At 38.4% G+C, this 20,357-nt stretch overlaps 1 protein-coding gene across 2 annotated transcripts in view; it reads right to left on the bottom strand.

Moving 5' to 3' along the window:
• dlg3 (discs, large homolog 3 (Drosophila)) overlaps nt 1-20,357 on the bottom strand; it is a 474,567-nt gene that overhangs the window by 98,232 nt on the left and 355,978 nt on the right. For both annotated transcript variants that reach the window (XM_048604865.1, XM_048604866.1), the window contains 2 exons: nt 18,117-18,273; nt 14,352-14,454 (listed from right to left, as the gene is read on the bottom strand). In XM_048604865.1, the coding sequence (XP_048460822.1) occupies nt 14,352-14,454; nt 18,117-18,273 (260 nt within the window). The remainder of the gene's footprint in view (nt 1-14,351; nt 14,455-18,116; nt 18,274-20,357) is intronic.

The following is a 20,357-nucleotide window of genomic DNA, read 5'->3' as shown; positions in this document are numbered from 1 at the left end:
TTTTTCTGAGGAAGGGTCTAGGCCCGAAACGTCAGCCTTCCTGCTCCTCTGATGCTGCTTGGCCTGCTGTGTTCATCCAGCTCTACACCGTGTTATCTCAGATTCTCCAGCATCTGCAGTTCCTGCTATCTCTGTGATTACATCAGCTGGTTTAACAACATACAACCACTATACCTGTTTATCTTGACAAATTAGGTCACATTCTCCAGTTTATTTCTCAGGCAATACCTTGACTAATCAAAGTTAACCTGTCTGGTTTAAAATTTGAACAGAGTTTGGTAGTAAACTGACATTAACTGTTGCATTTTTCATGACAATTATCAATCAGTGTCCACTAGTGATCCAATCAGCACTCTCCATTCTTAGAGTGGAAATGTTATTTTCTCATTGCTTTTGTATGCCATCGTAAATTGAAAAGTTGAATCATGACAAAAAGCTTCAACAAAATGGGTCTTTCCTCAGCAATATTTGCTTAACAATAGAATCCAGCATTTTCCTGATAACTAACGGGTCTGTAGTTTCCTCTTTTCTCTCTCCCTCCTTTCGTAAATAGCATTGATACATTTGCTTACGTTAATCTGCTTGGATTATTCTAGAATCTTGGGAATTTTGAAAAATCACAACCAGCACATCTGTTATCTGTTGAGCTGATTTTAGAAAGCTAAGATATATTCCATTAGGCCTTGGAAATTAGTCAGATTTTAGCGACTTAAATTTCTCCATTACTTTTTCTCTGTTGATAATTACCTTAAGTTTCTCATTTATATTAGTCCCTTTGTTACTCTCCAATTCTGGTTTCTAATTTGTGCCTTCCACTGTGAAGACAAACACAAATATTTCTTCAGTATATCTCCCATTTCCCTATGCGCTGTGATAATAACAACTCATTTGCAGGTGGAAACCCTCACATTCCACCTTCCCCTGCATTCTCATGCACAGAATTGCTCTAATCTACAAAACATGTATCTCCATACACTTACTTCTCTTCTGACATTTCCTAAAGTGCACAAACAAAGCCTGAACAACCAACACAAACACTTAGCTGCATCTTATTGACATCTCATACTGATGTCTCAACCTTTATAAATGTTACCGCTACATCATCCCTGAACAATCCATTTCCCATCGTTGCAACCTTCTGCATACAGAAACAAAAACACAAAACAACGGAGAAGCTGGGTAAATTATTTTGATCTTGATAAATTCTGTACCCTTTTTCTGGCTGCTAAAAGCAGAATATTGCTTTAAAAGACAAGATTTATGAACTTGCCAAAGTATGTCAAAAGCCTGAGAGTTAGCAGCATATCAGAACTCAGCAAAGGAAGGCTAAGAAATTGACAAAGAAATGGAGAATAGAAAATGAATGTAAATTGGAAACATAAAAATTGACACAAAGCTTCTAGGCTTATGTAAAAAGGAAAATGTCAGAAAGACATGCATGGATTCATTACAAGCAGTAACAGGAAATAGGAGAATGGCAGAGAAGCTAAATAATTACTTTCTGCATGTCTTCACAGAGAATGATTTAAGAAATCATCCAGAAGTAATAGAAATCCAGGGAACTGGTAGGAATGAGGAACTAAATGAAATGTGCTCTAATATGGAAGTAATACTGGACAAATTAATGGAACTGAAAGTTAACAAATCCTTGGAATTTCATCCTAGTGTGCTAAAAGATGTGGCTATAAAGATGGTGGATATACTGTTGATCATTATTCAAAATTCTAACATTCCTGGAACAGTGCCTGGGAGGTTGCAATTATCAAATAAATGAGGGTGAGAGAAAACAGGGAACTAGAGACATTGTTAGCCTGGTGTCAGCAGTAGGAAAAATATTAGATTCTGTTATAAAGCATGTGATAAGAGGACACTTGGAAACAATTATAACTTTGGCAGAGTCAACATGCATTTATGAGAGAGAAATCATATTTGCCATAGGAGTTAGAAGTTTCTTTCAGTGGTAAATCCTCCTTTTTTGGAATATAAACTTGGAAATATTGAAGTTTGGACAGTATTGTGTTACACATAATGTATGAAGTGGTTTTTTTCACAATTTGGGAAGGTCACAAGTTGAACTGTATGAGGTTCAATTATTGATTAGATAAGTTCATGTAACTTTTGAAGACTATTGGATAAAAGACTAGAGTTTTAAACGTAAATAGGAATAATTATATTGGCTTGAAAGCTGAGCTAGCTGAAGTGAACTGGCATACTGGACTGAGGAACAGATCAATAGAGACAGTTCAGAGGATATTTCAGAATACTCAGAATACTTTGTGGACAATTGATACTAAATACAGGTTTATAGCTCAAACAAAAGGCTTAGCAATTTCTTAACAATGCAGTAACTTTAGCACGGCAAATTTAAACATCAAGGTAATCTAACTAATGTCTAAGATATAAACCAATCCTCTTTAATTCCAGCTTCCACTCTCACATAAAGACAGGCAGACAAACAGATACAGTTAAGGACTAAATCAGAAGAGAAAAATAAATGAGATGTAACTGACCAGCTCAGAAGCAGTCTCCTCATTTGTAACATTACCAGCAACTGAAATCAATCATACCTTGGCTTCTGATGACGTCGAGGCATGTAGATTGCTTCCAGTAGGCTCTGAGGAATATTCATTTAGTTCTTATAATTGAGATTCTATTCTCTGAACTTTCAATGAGTTGATGATGAGAGGACAACCAAACAGAAATCAAACCTTGGTTATATAGCTTTTGCTGGCACAATCTTTCAGACTTAAACACAGCCCAAAACCAATTCAAACTCTGGCCTCTCTCTGCCAGACTGACCATCCCCCTGTGGTCTCGGTTAACATACAACATTTCCCATCTGCTTGAGCATAAGGCCTCTCCAGAAACTGTAGAGCACTTTTTAACAAGAAACAATCTGCAATTAACTTTCAGGCCTGGCCTCAGAAACGAGTAACAGCTTGTTTGTTCATTTTTTAAACCCAAGCTGCTGCTCACAGTTCAAAGGCCACTGTTCAGCTCTCATCTCACAGTTCATAGCTCCAAACCAAAAATGAAATAAAGAACAAAATAATGAAAAATAAATAAGGGTTCTAAAAAGCATTCTTATCTCCATTTCCAGCTTTTATAAGTCCTTTTCATTCTCAACCTGCCTGCACTCTAGTTCGTTCAAGTTGTTTTAACTGTAACCCAATCTGTATCTAGGCCCTCTATTTCTGCAAGTGCCAGATACTTCATCAATATTTCAATTATCTTTGTATTCTTAGCTCTGGCAGGCAATTCTACCCCTAATTTATTTGCCAATTCCAGCAATCTAGCTTTTGTTATTTTCTACAAATGCATCAGGGATATCTGTTCCAACTGAAGGACGATTTTATCTATTTCCAATGCCATCTTACTTTAGTATGAGAAACCCGGTAGTGTCCTTTTATCTTTTATCACATACACTAACTCCACATCCAATTTTACTTCACCCTCAATCAAAAGCGGTGAGCCCACAAATCTTTGACTTAACTGGGAGGAGTGCATCGATAATTGTGCCACATTGTTCCACAGCCATCACAAAATGTACAAATGTATAAAATCATTTAGATCATAATACTTAACAGTTTGCACGACTGACTGCTATTCAGGAGAAAAGCAGTTCATGTCAGGTTTCATCAGCAACTCTACTTAGCGTAACACTTAACTTGAACAATGGCAGAAAAAAGAAAGGATTTCTAATTTAAATTAGAGATAGCAAGGACATTTTCTGAAGAAGGGTCCTGACCAATGTTCCTCCAGCTCCACACTGTGTTGTCTCTAACTTAAATTATACTTCTTCAACACACACACAAGACACAAACAGTTTAACACATATACAATGAGTGGAAAAATAGTATAGAAAAGGTTAACAAAATTCCATCAATAAAAGTCCAGATCACAGGCTGGAAAGTTATTTTCTCACAGTCCTTTTTACTTTAGTAATTGGAACTGTCGGACTGTTGTCTGTTGGTGATGTCCTTCTTTGATTCATTAGTTTATCATTCTTGTTTTAGGGGCCTTTCTTTTCACACACACAGGGGGAGAGATGTATGCTTTCTGTCTGCAGGCTTCGGAAGTTTATCATAGGCTGCAGCTTAAATAATTAGATGATTATTTATAGGCAGAATTTCCTTAACTAAAGAGACACTTAGTCCCGCTCAGTTTCAAATTCTTCCGCTCAAGGTTCAAAACGCAACATTGTAACACACAGCTCAAAAAATAAGCAGCATATAATTTTTAAGTTGTAAAACTCTTCTGGTATTTCAGTTATAGCAGTCCAATTTCCATTTTAGATTATAGTCCCCAAAAAGAAAATATTTGGTCTCTTACATGTCTAACAACTCAGAGGTGTTTCTCAGACATCTCCAAAAATATGTGGTTAAAAATGGAAGCAGAAAGCTTCATGTTGAGTCATTCATTTGTCCAGAACTGACTATCACATTTCAGAGCTCATACACAGCATACCAAAGTTAAAATTCTGCCAAAAATAGTTCTTTTTTCTCATTTGTAAAGGTTGGTAAAGTAATATGATAGTGTAGTCATTTTTTGGACAAAGTTCAGTTTAAGGGCATTGTTAGTAATGTTTTGATCGCAACTGTTAGTATTTTCCAGAGTGTGGACAAAGCTTGGAGTCAATCTGTTATCCTTCTCAGGCTGGTGAACTCAGTGGCTGAAAGACACATGATGAATAAAATCTTGGAACAGTCACAAACAAATGTAAGAGACTCAAGTTCACAGTATCTTACTGTGAAAGGTTGCAGCCTTCAGGATGTAGGAAACACTCCAGTATGTTATGATGAGGCGAGCAAAGAGTTACTATTTAATCAGGGATATTGACACATGTTGCATGATAGCTCAAATTGATCAGAGGTAAAAATTCACTATTTTTATCTTCTGTTAAATAAGATTGTAATAACTATTAATTTTGTCCATCCAAGCTATATATATAGAGCACCTTAATGTAGAAAATTATCTATCAGTGCTTCACGGAGACATAGTCAAAAATAACTAATACTAAGCTCAAGGAGGCAACATTAGTTCTGATATGGGTTTAAAAGGAGGACAGAGAGATGTAAAAGCCATACACCGCACTCTAACCATCTTCTGCATAATTACTGTATGTGTTCAACAAACATATCTTCCCTATGGCCACTATGGAGTACATATTTTCTTCTAATCGTCAAGAATAGACTGGGAACTAAATTTTAACACACATCCATCAACAAATTTTGAATCATGGGATTTCTCTGAATAAACCATCCATAGGATTGCAGGATCCTTCTGAAGGACAGGGATTGTGAGGATACATTCTGTAAGACTACAATAGTGGGAACTATGAAAGAAATTGAAATACAGTAAGCCAATTCAAGAGACTCTAACTGTGGATAGCATCCAAAAATGTAGTAATCTAAATATGTCTGTGATGTGCAATCTAGCTAAAAGCACAGGGATTGAGAAAATAAAAAAATCATTGCAACTGATGCCTATCTACAGACAAGCTGTTAAGAGACAGCAGGGTGTGATAGAAACTTGTTCTATGGGTTTCACCTGAGGGACTGTGATTGTTGATACTGTTCAGACAATGGATCTGCCAAACTACTGCAGAAGGACTGGAATTTTTTGCTCTCTAACATTGCAACTAAACTCGATTTCACTGATCTTGTCCTCACATTAACATCTACAAATGTGGTTTGACTTGATTTCTAAGGTTTTGGAAAATGTTTCAGGTTCTGGGGTCCAGTAGTTCCTGATTCAATGAATAACTAAATTTTAATCTAGTGATCATGCCACAAACTATGGCAGAAGAATATACACCTGATAATTTCAATTCCGAAAGTAAAACATAATTAAATGGATGTTACAAATGCTAACTGCAGTGTGATGTAATCACAAACCAGTAATAATTCCAAATGAGTGCAATGACCTTTAGGCTCTTCTCCCATTGATCAGATTGTGAATAAGTAGCTTGTAATATGTTGATTACTAAATTTAAAAACCACAGATGGAAATACCTTTTTCTCCACTCCCACCTGCTGCACAGCTGTTTGGCAACATTTAAGAACTAATTTTTACAGGGATGGAGCTAAAGCAATGATTTACATCTTTAAGTTGTTCTAAATTTTGTCACCGAGTAATTGAAAAATATTTAACTTTGTGACAGAGTTTAGTATTAGAAAGATCAGAAGATTTTCACATTATTTACACACATTTAATAAAGGCTTTTATCTAAGTTGCATGGTGACCCACTGAATATTCAGCATTAAAACTGCATATAGCTATTATGTACCCATTATTAGAAAGTTATGCATCAGTTATCATCTTTCTAGTAACATCTTCTTCATTTGCTCATAGTCTGTCATTGTTCATACAATATGCCTTGCATTAAGCTTAACTTAACGCTCCACTCCCAACTTCCTACACTGCTGTCCTCTGTGGTTAGGTGGCCAGCAGCAGAAATGGCTATGTGACTGGTTAAGAGCTACAATCGAGCATGCTAGGAACTTTGGTCAAGCTAACTTAAACTCTGACCTAGGTTAAAACAGCAGCCAGGATATATTGGGACTTGTCCTTTAACTGTGACCTGCAGTTTCCTGTGTTGACCAAGTAAGGGAGCGTTTATGGTAGTCTGCCAGACATATTGGCACCACTATGATCTTATATGGAGCGTGGAATGTAGCTTTTTACAACTTGGTATAAATGCTTGGGATCTGTTTACCAGTAAAATCCATTGGCTGGGATTGAACATTGTGATCAGGTTTGGTCAATTCATTGGCTGAGTGCCACAGAAAAGTTTCTGGAAAATGAGCATATTTTGGGATAAAAGTTACCACCACAAACAGTTTTGCAGGAGTGACAATTCGAGACCAACATTTGAGAAGCACATGGCCTGAAGTTATCATCAAAAAAATGCAAAGAACCATGAGGCAAGATCTACACCAAGAGCAAAATTAGCTACTTCACTTGAGTCGGGGTAGTATATGATTGAAGCCAAACTTATAGGGTTAAAGTTAGAGTTAAATGTGAATGAAGTTAAAGTAAGGTAAAGAGAAGTCAGGTGAAGTGAGTTCAAGCTGAGGTTAAGTTAGCTGTAGTAAGAAGCAAATGTTCAATTTATGTATGTTTTATATGGAGTATTGATACCTGAAGAATTAAATTTTAAAAAAGTTTGTTGAATTAAAGCCCGAGTTGACTTCCTGTCTTTTGTCTATTACACAAGGGAAGAATGCCTGGGCAAAAGATTTGAGTACTCCTTTCAGACAACACCTCTAATAATTTATTCATACTCTACAGCTGAACCCACACTCCTTTTTCCCTTTCCAAGCATATTCATCCCCTTTACTTCCAACCTACTGCCCAGAATTCAGTGTTAATTCAGTTTAACATTCCCCTAGGTGCTTCAGATCTTCTTATCCTCTAGTTTCTGCTGTTAATGTTGACCCAGTGAAAGTAATTTTGCATACCTTTGAGTAGATCAACAGGTACCATGCTATTCTTTCACCAACAGTTTTAGAAGCTCCAGTGTAAACAAATTCTTCATCAGCACAGTAAAGTGTGATTTACTTGAATTCAGGAAAACGTTAAAAAATGAGTCTGGAATCTGTCAAATTAACATTTTTAATAAGAGGTTCATCCTAAGTCAACAAATCATTTTCCCATAGAGACTGCTTAGAAATTATATTGTAATTTTTTTTATTTATTAATTTTGTGGAATGTCGGCATCACTGGCTGGTCAGCATTTCTTGCCTGTCCCTGCTTGCCCTTGAGAAGGTATTAGTGAGCTGCCTTCTTGAACCGCTGCAGTCCACTTGCTGTGGGTTGATCCACAATACCATTAGGGAGAGATTTCCAGGATTTTGACAGTGAAGGACAGCGATACATTTCCAAGTCAGGATGGTGAGTGGCTTGCAACGGAACTTGAAGGTGGTGATGTCTGCTGCCCTTGTCCTAGGTGGAAGTGGTCGTGGATTTGGAAGGTGCTGTCTGAGGATCTTTGGTGAATTTCTGCAGTGCGTCTTGTAGATAGTATACACTGATGCTACTGAGTGTTGGTGGTGGAGGGAGTGGATGCTTGTGGATGCAGTGCCAATCAAGTAGGCTGCTTTGTCCTGGATGGTGTCAAGCTTAAGTGTTGTTGGGGCTGCACTCATCCAGGCAAGTGGGGAGTATTCCATCACACTCCTGACTTGTGCCTTGTAGATGGTGGACAGGCTTTTGGGAGTTAGGAAGTGAGTTACTCCTGTGTGTAAACAAACTTGGCAAAGTTTTACTGATTTTTTGGCTTAGTGTCAATTTTGTTGGGATTCTTGGAGGTTCGTTCTCCTCAAGGCCTAGCCTATTTTCTTGCACGTTTGTCACAAAGTCATCTCATTAATCACTCACCTAACCCCTATAGGACCCTGACATCAGATGCTAGACCATGTCTGTATGAACCCGACATTGCTGGGACTTGTCAGAATAGACTATCACTCTTGGCGTCTGCATCATTTTGAAAAGGTTGTTTTGTACCCAGACAAGCACTGTCAGTCCGATTGTTGCCCTGCATGGTTCCTGACATTTGTCCCTGATGTGGCAGATATGGGGAAATTGGCGCTTTGCTTTGTAGACAGGCACCTAGATGTCTTGGTTGATGGGGTGATGCAGAGGAAAACATCCTGTTCCCCAAAGCCCAGAGGAGGAGGCCACACTGTTATATGTTGTCAGTCTGATCTGAGATTTCCAACCAGGTCATTGCGTTCTCAGAAGTCTGGAGGAATGCCCAGTAGTGAAGGAAAAAGGTCAATGACCTCTGCTCAGTCAAGTTGTGCCACCATCTTCTCTCTGATACCTCACACTCACTCTATCTTGGCAATTGCACACACCTCCTATCAAAACACATGCATGTAATGATGTAAGTGGTAAAGCAACATCTTCCCTCACTCTATCTCACCTACCTCAACTGCCCTCCCGCCTAACTCTACATAGCCTCCGCACTTCCTACTCACTGGCTCAGGATAACCCATACTTTTCCTCCACCATTATCAATACTAACCACAAACAGCTATGCCACCCACATTCATCTCACTCAATCCTTCCCTTTCTCTCATTCCAGGAGAAACAGCCCACAATAGAGCAGAAAGAGCCAAGACAGCTGGCGAGCAGCCTGACATTCAGCTCCTCAGCCCCAGAGAAGTGACGAGCCTGACTGTGACTGCCCTGAGTGGCCGACTGACTATGGCCAAGCCTCTGGACTAATATTAATGGCTTCCTTGACTTCATGTGCTGCAACCCACCCCAACTGAAGACTGTCTCCTTTGACTTATCTGAGGATTGCTTACAACCATGACAAGCTTCCTGATACTAAACAGCAAGATAAGACAGAAGTGTTGTGAGTCTAGTAACTCTAACTTGGGGATGAAAAACAGAAAATGTTAAGGGAAGGCAACAAAAGGCAAGGCAGGAAAGCTGCGAGCATCCCAAGTGGGTTGCTGATGGTGACTGAGTATTAAGAGAGCAAGTGAGCAAACTCAGATGCAGCCTGGTCAAATTTGTATACGGTCCTTTAGCACACAGCATAATTAGTGCAGGTTTAAAGTGCAGAAGCATCCTCTAAGAGTACTGGCAAGGAGCCATAAGAGTCCAGAGAGGCTGGCAGGTGTGACATGTCAGCGTCCATGTATAGAATTTGGGTGTGGTCAGTTCCCTGAGATGTTTCCTGGTGACCAGGATGGAGTCACTAGGTACCCGCTTTGACTTTCTTGTCTGGAATTCTTAGTATTTAATTTCCTCACGGAGTGTGGAAGGACAAGGAGCTACATAGTCATATCTTTCAATTTCAGTCTACAACATCAGTGCTGTACTGTTCTAGAATAATTGGCTTGGGGTGTGGAATGTTCTGGAGCACAGGTCTTCTAGAATACTGCTGGAATGTTGTCAGGACCTTTACAGTGACCAGTGCCTTCAGCGGTTTCTTGATTACATGTGAAGTAAATTGAGTTGGTTCAAGACTGGCATCTGTAATAATGGGGACCTTGGAGGAGGTAAAATGGATCATTCACTTGGCACTTCCTGGCTGAAGATTTTTAATTAGGTGAGAAGTGCAGTTAATGAGGTTGATAACAAGTTATAATCCCTCTCAATGTGCATCTTGCCACTGCCTAGCAAGAATCTCAAGTTGACATCAGACCTTGGTTGGAAAATGCATCTAGTTATTCCTGACATCAAGAAAGGCCTCAATGGACTTTGCATGCAACTCCCCCAGATTTTCCACCCTATTCCATATCAGTCAGGGCCTTGTAAGCTTCCACCTGTTTTTTCGTTGATGTATTTAACAACATTATATGGACATTTCTAATCATTTCTTCGGGTGGATTTCTGCAAAATTATTAACCTGTTCAAAAAGAATGGGCTTATTTTGCCAATTTAACAAACCAGAGTAAATATTTGTGAAAACGTTTATGATATTAAGGGTAAGCTCATAAGTATTAGAAATCTACCCTCCAAATCAAAGGGTGCACATTTAAGCATCAGCCAGATATGTTAATGAAAGGGTTAAGGTATTGGTACTGGTAGTTACACATTCAAATTTCACCATTTCAAACTGGATTCAAGTAATCTGGTAACTGGTGAAATGGTTAAATAATGTCTTTCAGAGGAAGAAAATACCTTTATTACTAGCTACTTTGGTCTATGTGTGACTCCATTCCACATATGTGGTTGACTTTACTCTGATAAATTACTATTTTCTCAAGGCAACAAAAGTGGCAAATGAAACTTCTAGACCTTTTAAATAAGAGTTATCCTTCAGTTTACTGTGTCTGCCAGGGTCCAGGGGAGGAACACTGCTTGTAAGTTGTCCACTTGGCCAGAAATGAGAATATATGCTGATGAGATAGCTCATCTAATACAACCACGTTGCAGAGAGACAAGCATGCATATCATAGGTATTCATATTGTGGTAAACAGCTTGGTGGCTGTACACTAACATTTATTGGTCAGCTGTGCTGCTCACCATACTACCGATGAGAAGATCCTTGTATCTATGTGAATCTGTATCCATCCAATGAATTAACAAGTAGCAACTAATTATCTCCTTCATCAGGTACCAACACTCTTCTGAATTTTTACCCCCCCTTCCCTTCCCTCCTCATGGTGCCTATTCACCACGTCCTCTGATCTTCCGATGCTGAATGATCTGTGTTCAGCAAATGACTTGGAATCCCTCTTCTTCGCCACCTCAATACATTTCAGGCATGACGTTTAACTCAGCTTCCTTTTGCATTTGCCTATGTGCCCACCTGTTCGGACAGGAGTCGTCTCCCTGCTCCAGAGATCTTTTCACCCATTTCCAGTACTATACTCCCCCTCCACCTGGACCCCTTCCTGTGGTCACTTATCTGCATTTGATTTCTGCATCGAGAACTGTTGATGTGACATTGCCCACATTAAATTTTCTGCTCTTCTTACCCACTCTAATCTACAACCCTCGAACTAGCTGCTCTCCGTTCTCTCAAATCTAACCTACTTTCAAACCTGTTGATAGGGGTGGTGCTGCTGTTGTCTACCTTGCACTGAGGCCCAACTGTCAGACACTTACTCCTATTTCCCCTGGATCATGACCCTACCACTGAACATCAAGCTACTGTTTCCAGCACTATTACTGACTCTATCCCCTCTTAGATTCCTACCTCATTGTTCCCCAACCCTGCTTCTATCCTCTTTTCAAAGTCACTAACAAGACTGCCCTGTCAGATCCATCATTTCAGCCTATTCCTGTCCCACTGAACTTATTTCTTCCTATTTTGATGTATATTTTCCGTTTTGTTCATCATCTTCCCAGTTATGGCTCTTCTGATGCGTTACATGGTTCCACAATTTCCACTTTTCTTGCCCAGCCGCCCCTTCTTCATCATATGTGTCCAATCTCTCTACATGTCCATTTAACTTCAGGATGGTCTGAAGGCCCGTTGCTTCTTCCTTGAAAGGAGATCTGATCAGTTCCCATCCGTCACCACCATCCTCCTTTATCTGGCTATTTTGTTCTCACTTTGAACAACTTCTCTGTTAACTTGTCCCACTTTTTCCAACTGTGACTATCTACCCATATGGCTTTAAGAGTGTGTCAGTCTCAGCTACACCTGCCTCTTTTTGTGGGATATGTGGAATATTCCTTGTCCCAGTTCAATTTGGACCCCCATCCACAACTTTTTCTCTTATACATCGATGATGTAGTTGATGCTGTTTCCCATTTTCATCTAGAATTGGAAAATAGTTAATATTTTGTTTTGAATGTCTATTCCTCTCTCACCTTCACCAATTCCATCAGATTCCTCCTTCCCCTTCCTTGACTTCACTGTTTCCATTTCTAGGAATAGGCTATCCACTAATATTCATTTCAAACCCACAGCCTCCCAAAGTTACATTGACCAAATACTTTCTCACACCCTGCTTCCTGAAGGATTCCATTCCATTCTCTCAATTTATCTGCCTCGGTCTCATCTGTTCCAATTATGGCACTTTGCATCAAAGTATACCTGACATGCCTTTCTTATACCTCAACCAAGGAAACTTTTCCACTGTGGTTGACAAGCTTCTCTTCTGTGTCTGACCCATTTCCTGTACTTCTGCCCTCATTCCTTCCCCTCTCTCCTAGAATGATGATGGGGTCTCCTTGTCCTTACCTTCCACCACACGAGTCTCTGCATTCAAAGGATCCTTTCCCATTTTCACCATCTCCAGCAGGATATCACCAGCAAACACATCCGCTCCTCCATTGTCAGCATTCCACATGGACTGTTCCTTCCCTAGTCCATTCCTCCACCATGCCTAACACTTCCTTGCTTCCCCCTGCATGGCACCTTATGCTGACCATGTCTTGTGGTGTCTTGTCTTTTCTCACAGCAGAGTTAATCCATTTTCTGCTTTCACACGTATCATTTACAATTATTTTACTTCTTTATTCTTCTTCAAGGGAAGAGAAGCCCAAGTGTTGTTCACATTTATTAGAGTTTATAACTAATTATCAGACTTAATCTGTAGTGAGGATAGGGCATTAAGGAGAACTTTCAGTAATGGAAAGGCAATCAGGGTAACTGAGGCTTTACACTTATTTTTACAAATAGACGCACAGAGTAAAAAGCAATAGATAATCTATAAATTGTTTACCCAGATGATAGCCAGCATCCTGCATTCAATTTTTACAAAGGTTTTCAGGAAACTATTCAAAAATTATATTTTTCCTGGGTACAGAAATAATAATTCCTTGAAACTCAGTATTAATGTTGCATTCTTTTTCCATAAGTTATTAATTTAAATATTCATTTTGATAAATCATAAAATGGTAGGGTACATAAGATTTATTTATATTAATCTCACAAAAATATCGTATTTATAGATTCCAAATTAAAAGATTTAATAATGTGTGTGCAATCCTTGGTACTTATGCCATCTTATCTTTCTAAAGGAGAAACCCTTAAAAAAAAAATCAACAAATACAGAATGTCACTTGCTTTGTATGGCTGTGGACTTTAGCTACAGGGTAACTGTGACTCTGCAGCAAGTTAATAATTGCATACGAAGTGCACGGGAATGTTTTGAAAAATTAAAGATTATAATTTGCAAATTTGTCCTCTTTCTTCACCATGAAGAACAGGTGTCGGATCACTGTTCCAACAGTTTCGGCTGTCCATTTGATCATATTAACTGCTGGTCATTACAAATTAAGTGTTCCTTTTGGTTGCATCGCTGATATATGACAATATTGTTTTGCTTTTTTGATCAAGGATGTTGAATTGTCTTTGAATCTCTTCTCAAGCAGTTTGTGCTTTTATAGCTCACTGAGGCCCCCTTGAGGCAACAAATAAAGGCTGCAGTAGTTCCATCCAAATAAACAAAATCAACATATTGCATATTGCATTTATGTAGTGTTTCACATGTAGTGTAGGGTCTGTTTCAAGTTTCTTCCCAAAATGCAAAGGCAGATTAAAACTACCTTGAAAAGGACATAATACACTGGCAGAGCAAAACAAAAAATGGAATTTGAAATCACCTTTGAGACTTACACTCAGGTATAGTGTTTAACTTGAAATAGTAATTATTTAAATTATTTTATAATCAAGTACAACAATCAGGCTGGACTACATATTAAGCATTGTTTAAGCATCAGTGTGGAACAACTGACTGTGAAGGGGATAATGTATAGCTTTTTGAGATGTAAGAATTGTATTAAACCATCAAGCATTCTTAAGTAAAAAAAGAGAGGAATATTATCTGCTGTAAGGTTATAACATGCCACATCTGGCTTTACCTAATCATCACCAGAAACACTGATGCTTCTCACTCGAAATCAGTTTTAGTACAGCACACATGCTTACCTTCTGGTCTGTACTGGGCAACAATGGTCACGGTCTGACCAGCTCTTTTGAGTGCTGCTGCTGCCTGCTCATGGGTAGCACTCCGAAGGTTTACACCATTCACCTGAAACAAGTAAGATGGATTGTTTAAAACATAATTAAGTTCCCACTTTGTTACTGGCAATTTCTAGTAGTGATGCAGACTTACTTATTAAATGCCCACTGACAAAGTAGACTGAGAAACCTGCTTTCCTGCACCTTGTCCAGAAATAACCAAATTAGATAAATCTCTTCTAAAAATAATATTTTGGGATTTGTATCTGAGTAATGGAAAGAAAATGTGTCACGGTAAACATGATGTACTTGACAGGAAAATAATAATTTGTATATATTTACTAAAGCATGTCAACCAATGGCATCTTTGTTGTGTCAGGTGTGTGTCTGTTTTAGATTAATTGATAGATTTTAAAAATGCCGATTAGTCAACAAATCCATTCTCATTCCATTGTGCAACTTCCAGAATGGTAGAAGACAAAGACTTCTTTCAGTTGGATTTACAATGATTCAATAAGGCAAACGGGGAAATAAAACGTATTTATGATCAAGATTAAAATAGGTACATAGCTAACGAAAATACCATGATTTCATATGTTGGAAGTGATCAGCCAATCCTTTGCAATATATCTTTGCTCTTGACTGTACAGGTGTCACCAAACCCCCTCTTGCCTCAGGACCAGGGCATTGCCAATGAACTGCTCGTGGCAGGAAAGCATCTTGGAATGAGGAAATGCTAATAAGCAAGTAATCTAGCATACAGGCATCAAGGTGGGCACTAACCTAAGGAACAAACATTTGAGTAACAGAATTCCAATCACAAATATTTTGAAGGAGTTGTTGGAATAAATAGTGAATAATATAGAGCATACTTAGTTCTTGATTAAGGTGGATCAGAAGAGTGTCAATGTATACAGGCTATATATGATTGTGACAATAACCTCAACTGGGGTAGTTACCATTGAAATAACGCCATAGAGGCCGGTATCCTATCACCAAGTCATCATTTAATTACATGCAAAGAGTCCTTGACATGGATTCAGCCTCCTCAGAGCCAGCTCTCAGGGTGAACAGAACCTCTGACACTCATGTTTATATCTGTCAGCCAAGGCTCCCTGATTCGACCAGGTTAACGGCCCCAATTAGGGAACTCATATTCCATGAGGTCCACCTGGCTGACCTTGTTATAATCACTATAACCATAGCAATACGTTTCTGATTCTGAGTTGCATAATTCTTAGCTGCCTCTCAAGGCAGCAGCAGGCTGGTAACATCCTTGCAATGAAAAGTAATGATCAGTCGTAGAGGAATGGCTGATCATATCTAACATATAAAATTTATTTATATTTTCATAAAACCCTGTACTTATTTGAATCTACATCACAAATATACGCCATTTGAATGAACTGGCAGAGTCTCTGCCAAAGGGGCAGTGGCCACAGTCATAAAATAAGAATCTTAGAGACATATACCAAAAACTCTCAGCAAATTATGAATTGGTACTGGGTAGATTGTGCTCCACTATCCTGTATTATAGGGTAGGAATTAATTTATATCGCACAAATACTGCTGCTGTTTTACTCCAGAGCAATCTACATGGAGGCAGTGTTGAAGGAAAAATTGAGTCATGCAGCTACTATCTTTAGAAAGCTATAAGAGAATGAATTGTATAAACAGAGTTTATTATTCATGTAAGACATAAACAGGTTTAATGTCTGTAACTAGTCAGTGAGTCAAGATAATCGGATTATATTGTATGAATTTTCTATAATTGCTTTCTATGCAACACCAAAAGTTTATTACTGGTCATTTCACATGCTTAAATTTCCAAGAGAATGTTATACAATTTTGTTTTCATAAAGGCAGAGACCATCAGCAAAGAAAAGTGAAACATTCTCTATCTCACATGGTTTTTCCACTTCACATTGTTGACACAGTAAGTTATCTGGTCAGGTGCATTACAGACCAGAGGTGAAATAAATCTCAATTTCCAGCAGGCTTAGATCAAGTAGTAAGGGTTAAAATGCATAGTAAATTTATGCAATGAATATTGCCCTCACAAACATTCCAGGATTAAGTGCAGCACAAGATAGAAGCTGCATACCTGTATCATCCTTCTCAATGGCCCCAACAAATATCACTGTGCATCTATAATCTGAGGTATTAATAAAGTAGGGAGGTGATGGCAGAGTGGTAATATCACTAAAATAACAATTCAGAACCATAGGCTGACTTTCTGGGGACTTGGATGGAAATCGCACTAAGATTAGAGGAACGTGCAAAGATCAGACACAGTGTGAAGCAGGCTGGGAGGAATGGGCAACAAGTCAGCATCACTGTGAAGCAGACAGAGTGTGGATCTGAATTGGACTCAGGACATTAAAAAGGATAAGACTTTCTAGTCTATAGGCTTGAAGACGAGCCAGTCAGAGTGGCAGCAGTGGGAACCTGGAGTTGAATGGTGGCAGAAGAGCTTCCCTGTGAAAGGTTTTTGGGTGAAGCTCAGATGAAGCAGCAGGGACCCCACTAGAATTCAAAAAGGCTGACAAAAGTGACATCAGCACAAGGCAGTGAGCTGAGTGGGAGGTAGTGGATAAGCTGTCTTTGTCCATTTTAAAGTTGCACTCGGGAAAGTTAACTTCTAACTTATTTTTAAAAGACGATTTAATTAATTTTCTACTTGGTTTAATTTAGGGTAAGTGTGTTTCTCAAGTATAGATATGGTAGGGGAACTCAATCATGTGTATTGTGTGGCTTGCAGTATGTAGGAAATCTTAGATACTCCTGTCAGTCTGGATGATTATATTTGCAATAAATAGCACTAGTTGATCCACTTTTGAGCACAAAGTTTTCAAGCTTGAATGCTGGGTGGAGGCATCGGAGAGCAGCCATGAGGCGAGCACATTTTTAGACGTGGTCACCCCATAGCCTGAGTAAGTGCAGTCAGGGAAGGAATCTTCTGATCCCCAGTCAGAAGAAAGGAGGCAGACAGGTAGTCAACAAAGCCACAGAAAGCATCTCACTTAAGAACAGTATTTTTGTGTTCAAAGATGGTGACAGCAGTTTCTCCTACTCTGAATTTGTATGTTCATTTGATAAATTAAACCCTATTCTCAGGATGCCACCTGCATGCAGCACTGTCATTTTCATCTTGCATATTAATAATTTCCATGGTCTCAGCGAATGAAAGACTTACTTCTAGAAGCTGAGTTCATTTGACACTTAAAATGGAATTGCAACTCATGCTCCACTTATCAAAGTCTGCTTCCTGTGATCTATACAACCATGCCTTTGCTTCGGCTGTGCAAATCATATAAAGGCATCCACCTATATATAGTTACTTCACTGTCATTTAATGGCACATCCTAACTTCTATAAAGCTCTCTTCAGTTTATGAAAATGTACTTCAAGATCCCCGATTCCTTCTTATGTACAGGTACTTCCCTCATTTTGATATTACTCCCTGATTGTGAGGTTAGAACTGGCAACAGTGAAGATCATGCATGGTATTGATTATTTATCAATTATTTTATGGTAGTGCACACTGCTGCTTGATCACTCTGTACATGACAAAATCTTGCTGATTAACTCCTCTTCATCTTGTAAAATGTAATTTCAGAAAGCTGATTAGATTCAACATGGGGCTTGCCTCAAGCATTGATGTTACACTTGATATCAATTTAAACTCCTAAGGGAATTTCCTCATCTCCAGTAAACACACTTATCACTCACTGATAAAATCCGATCTCCTCTTCGTAGCTCTCCACTGAGGTCTGCTGGCCCACCTGCCAAGATGAATGATACAAAAATCCCTTCACCATCTTCTCCACCGACAATGTTAAAGCCTAATCCTGTGGACCCTTTGTGAAGGACAATCTTTCTTGGTTCTCTGAAATAAAAATAAGGGCAGCATTAGTAAAACAAAAAGCAACTAAGCCCAACTGTTGTAAAAAATTGTATCCCTATCCCAGGAAAAGGCTCCACTGCATTCTGTCATTGAGATGGACAAGAACATTTGAAAAGATATTTCAAATGGTTAACCACATGACAGAGTATTTGAACTAAGTGAAATTCTCAATGTAACTGATGCGAGGCTCAAAGCCGTAGCAAAAGAGAAGAAAATAAATTCAGCCTATAGAAACGAACAGGTTTCTATATCCTCAGTTTATTCCACACTCAGTCTAAAAGAACAATTTACAAAGTTTCTGTATCTTTTGCCTAATTATTTAATTTTGTAAAACTAAGAAATGAATTGTAAGATTGTCCTATCAAGGTTCCCTGGCTATTTGGCCCAGAAACTAGTTTCACTGTGTTTTTACACTTTACTTCATCGAGTTTTCAATGCAGTACTGCTGCCGTCAAAGGCTATGATTAATCCAAAATTGCAAAGTCATCTGAAAATAATCCTTTACAAAGCACTTTGCACACGATATTTCAAAACAGTAATCAGGAAAGTAAGAAACATAAGCAACCAGCACCACATTCACCACCATTATTTCAGGAGTTAAATTACAGTAATGCAGAACATCTTGTGAAAACTAATTTTATACATGCATCACAAAAATACAAAGATTTGAGAAAATATTTTACGTAAATTGAGTGTAGAATTCCAAACATTTAAATGGGATGAGTTAAAATTATAAGCACAGAACTCCATTGCTTCATGAACAGTTCCTTTGCTATAAAATCAGTTTATACTCTTATACCAATAGAGGGGAATATCCCAAAGCACTTCAGAAATAGTGGACAAAAAAAATCTTTTATTTTGAAAACTTGGCATTGAATTAACATACCTTGCAAAACTAGAAAAGTAGCATTGAAGAGAAACTTGTTTGTCAGTCTTTTAAAATTAAACTTGTTAAGAGGCCAAACAAATGACATCAAGGGAAATAAGAGAGATAACATAGCCCAGCCAGAAACACTAGTGTTTTAGCCATGAAAACTAGGCCTTGAATTGAGATAAGAAATTCCAGCAAAACATAAACTTCTTTTCCTGGAAAACTGACTATAAAGAGCTTTGCATAAGATAAGTTACTTTGCACAGGTACAAATCACATTTAAACTGACGCTGCAGAACATAATTATGTGTTGCAGTTGAACAAAGCTTCATTGGACAGTGGTGGTGTGTTACAGGTCACTCAGAAGCTGAGTTGTTGCAGGAACATATACTTTTTACATGATTGTTGGAGTACACAATGTTTTGGGATAGTGATGGTCGAAGTTGCAACTTGCCTTCTAGCAGATGATTGATCAGGATAATCAACTTGTCATCTTGTGTTATGAACATACTTTCCTTGACCATCCATTCCTGGCTGGAGTCATTGGTGGGAACTCAAACTTAGAGCTGCAGCCTCAGACACAAGGGACTTACCCATTGAATCACAAGGCTTCCTAATCCATTGAGCAATATGGCTAGTCAGTATCATAAACTAACCCCATATCTTGATAAAGGATATAAAAGGCTGAATACATTGATGACCTGTACTGCAATCAAAGAAAGAAGTTTCTGTAGGTTGACAGAAGGAAACGTCAAAAGGAGAGACAGAGAACGAGAAAGAGACAGGGGAAAAGAATCACTGATCATTAAAAGAATCTAGAACCACAGGAGCTAGTTACTTCTGGTGTATATATGACCTTGGTTAAAAGTATATTTGAGCTTGATATCAGTAAAATGTTCGCTTGCTGAAAGTAAATGTATTTGAGCATTATGGCACTTGATAGTACTGAAAGGCTGAATTGTTGGAAGCAAAGTAACAAAACTGCTGCCGTTTTGTTTTCCTTTCTCAATCTGTAAAATGTGTAACCATTATCTATAAACAGTCTAATTTCTCCGTAACCATTGCAAATCAATGTTCATGTTAAAATCTGTAATCTTAGTTACAAACAAACTAAACCAATTAAGCATAACCATCTTTTGAGTGGGTCAATTTATTTTCCTGTAATAACGAGTCAAAAGAACTATGAGTAGAGTGT

Source organism: Rhincodon typus, chromosome 14 (genome assembly GCF_021869965.1).
Source record: "Rhincodon typus isolate 14 chromosome 14, sRhiTyp1.1, whole genome shotgun sequence".
Lineage (NCBI taxonomy): Eukaryota > Metazoa > Chordata > Chondrichthyes > Orectolobiformes > Rhincodontidae > Rhincodon > Rhincodon typus.
The sequence above is the reverse complement of the archived record's forward strand: the minus strand, read 5'-3'. Positions and strand labels throughout refer to the sequence as shown.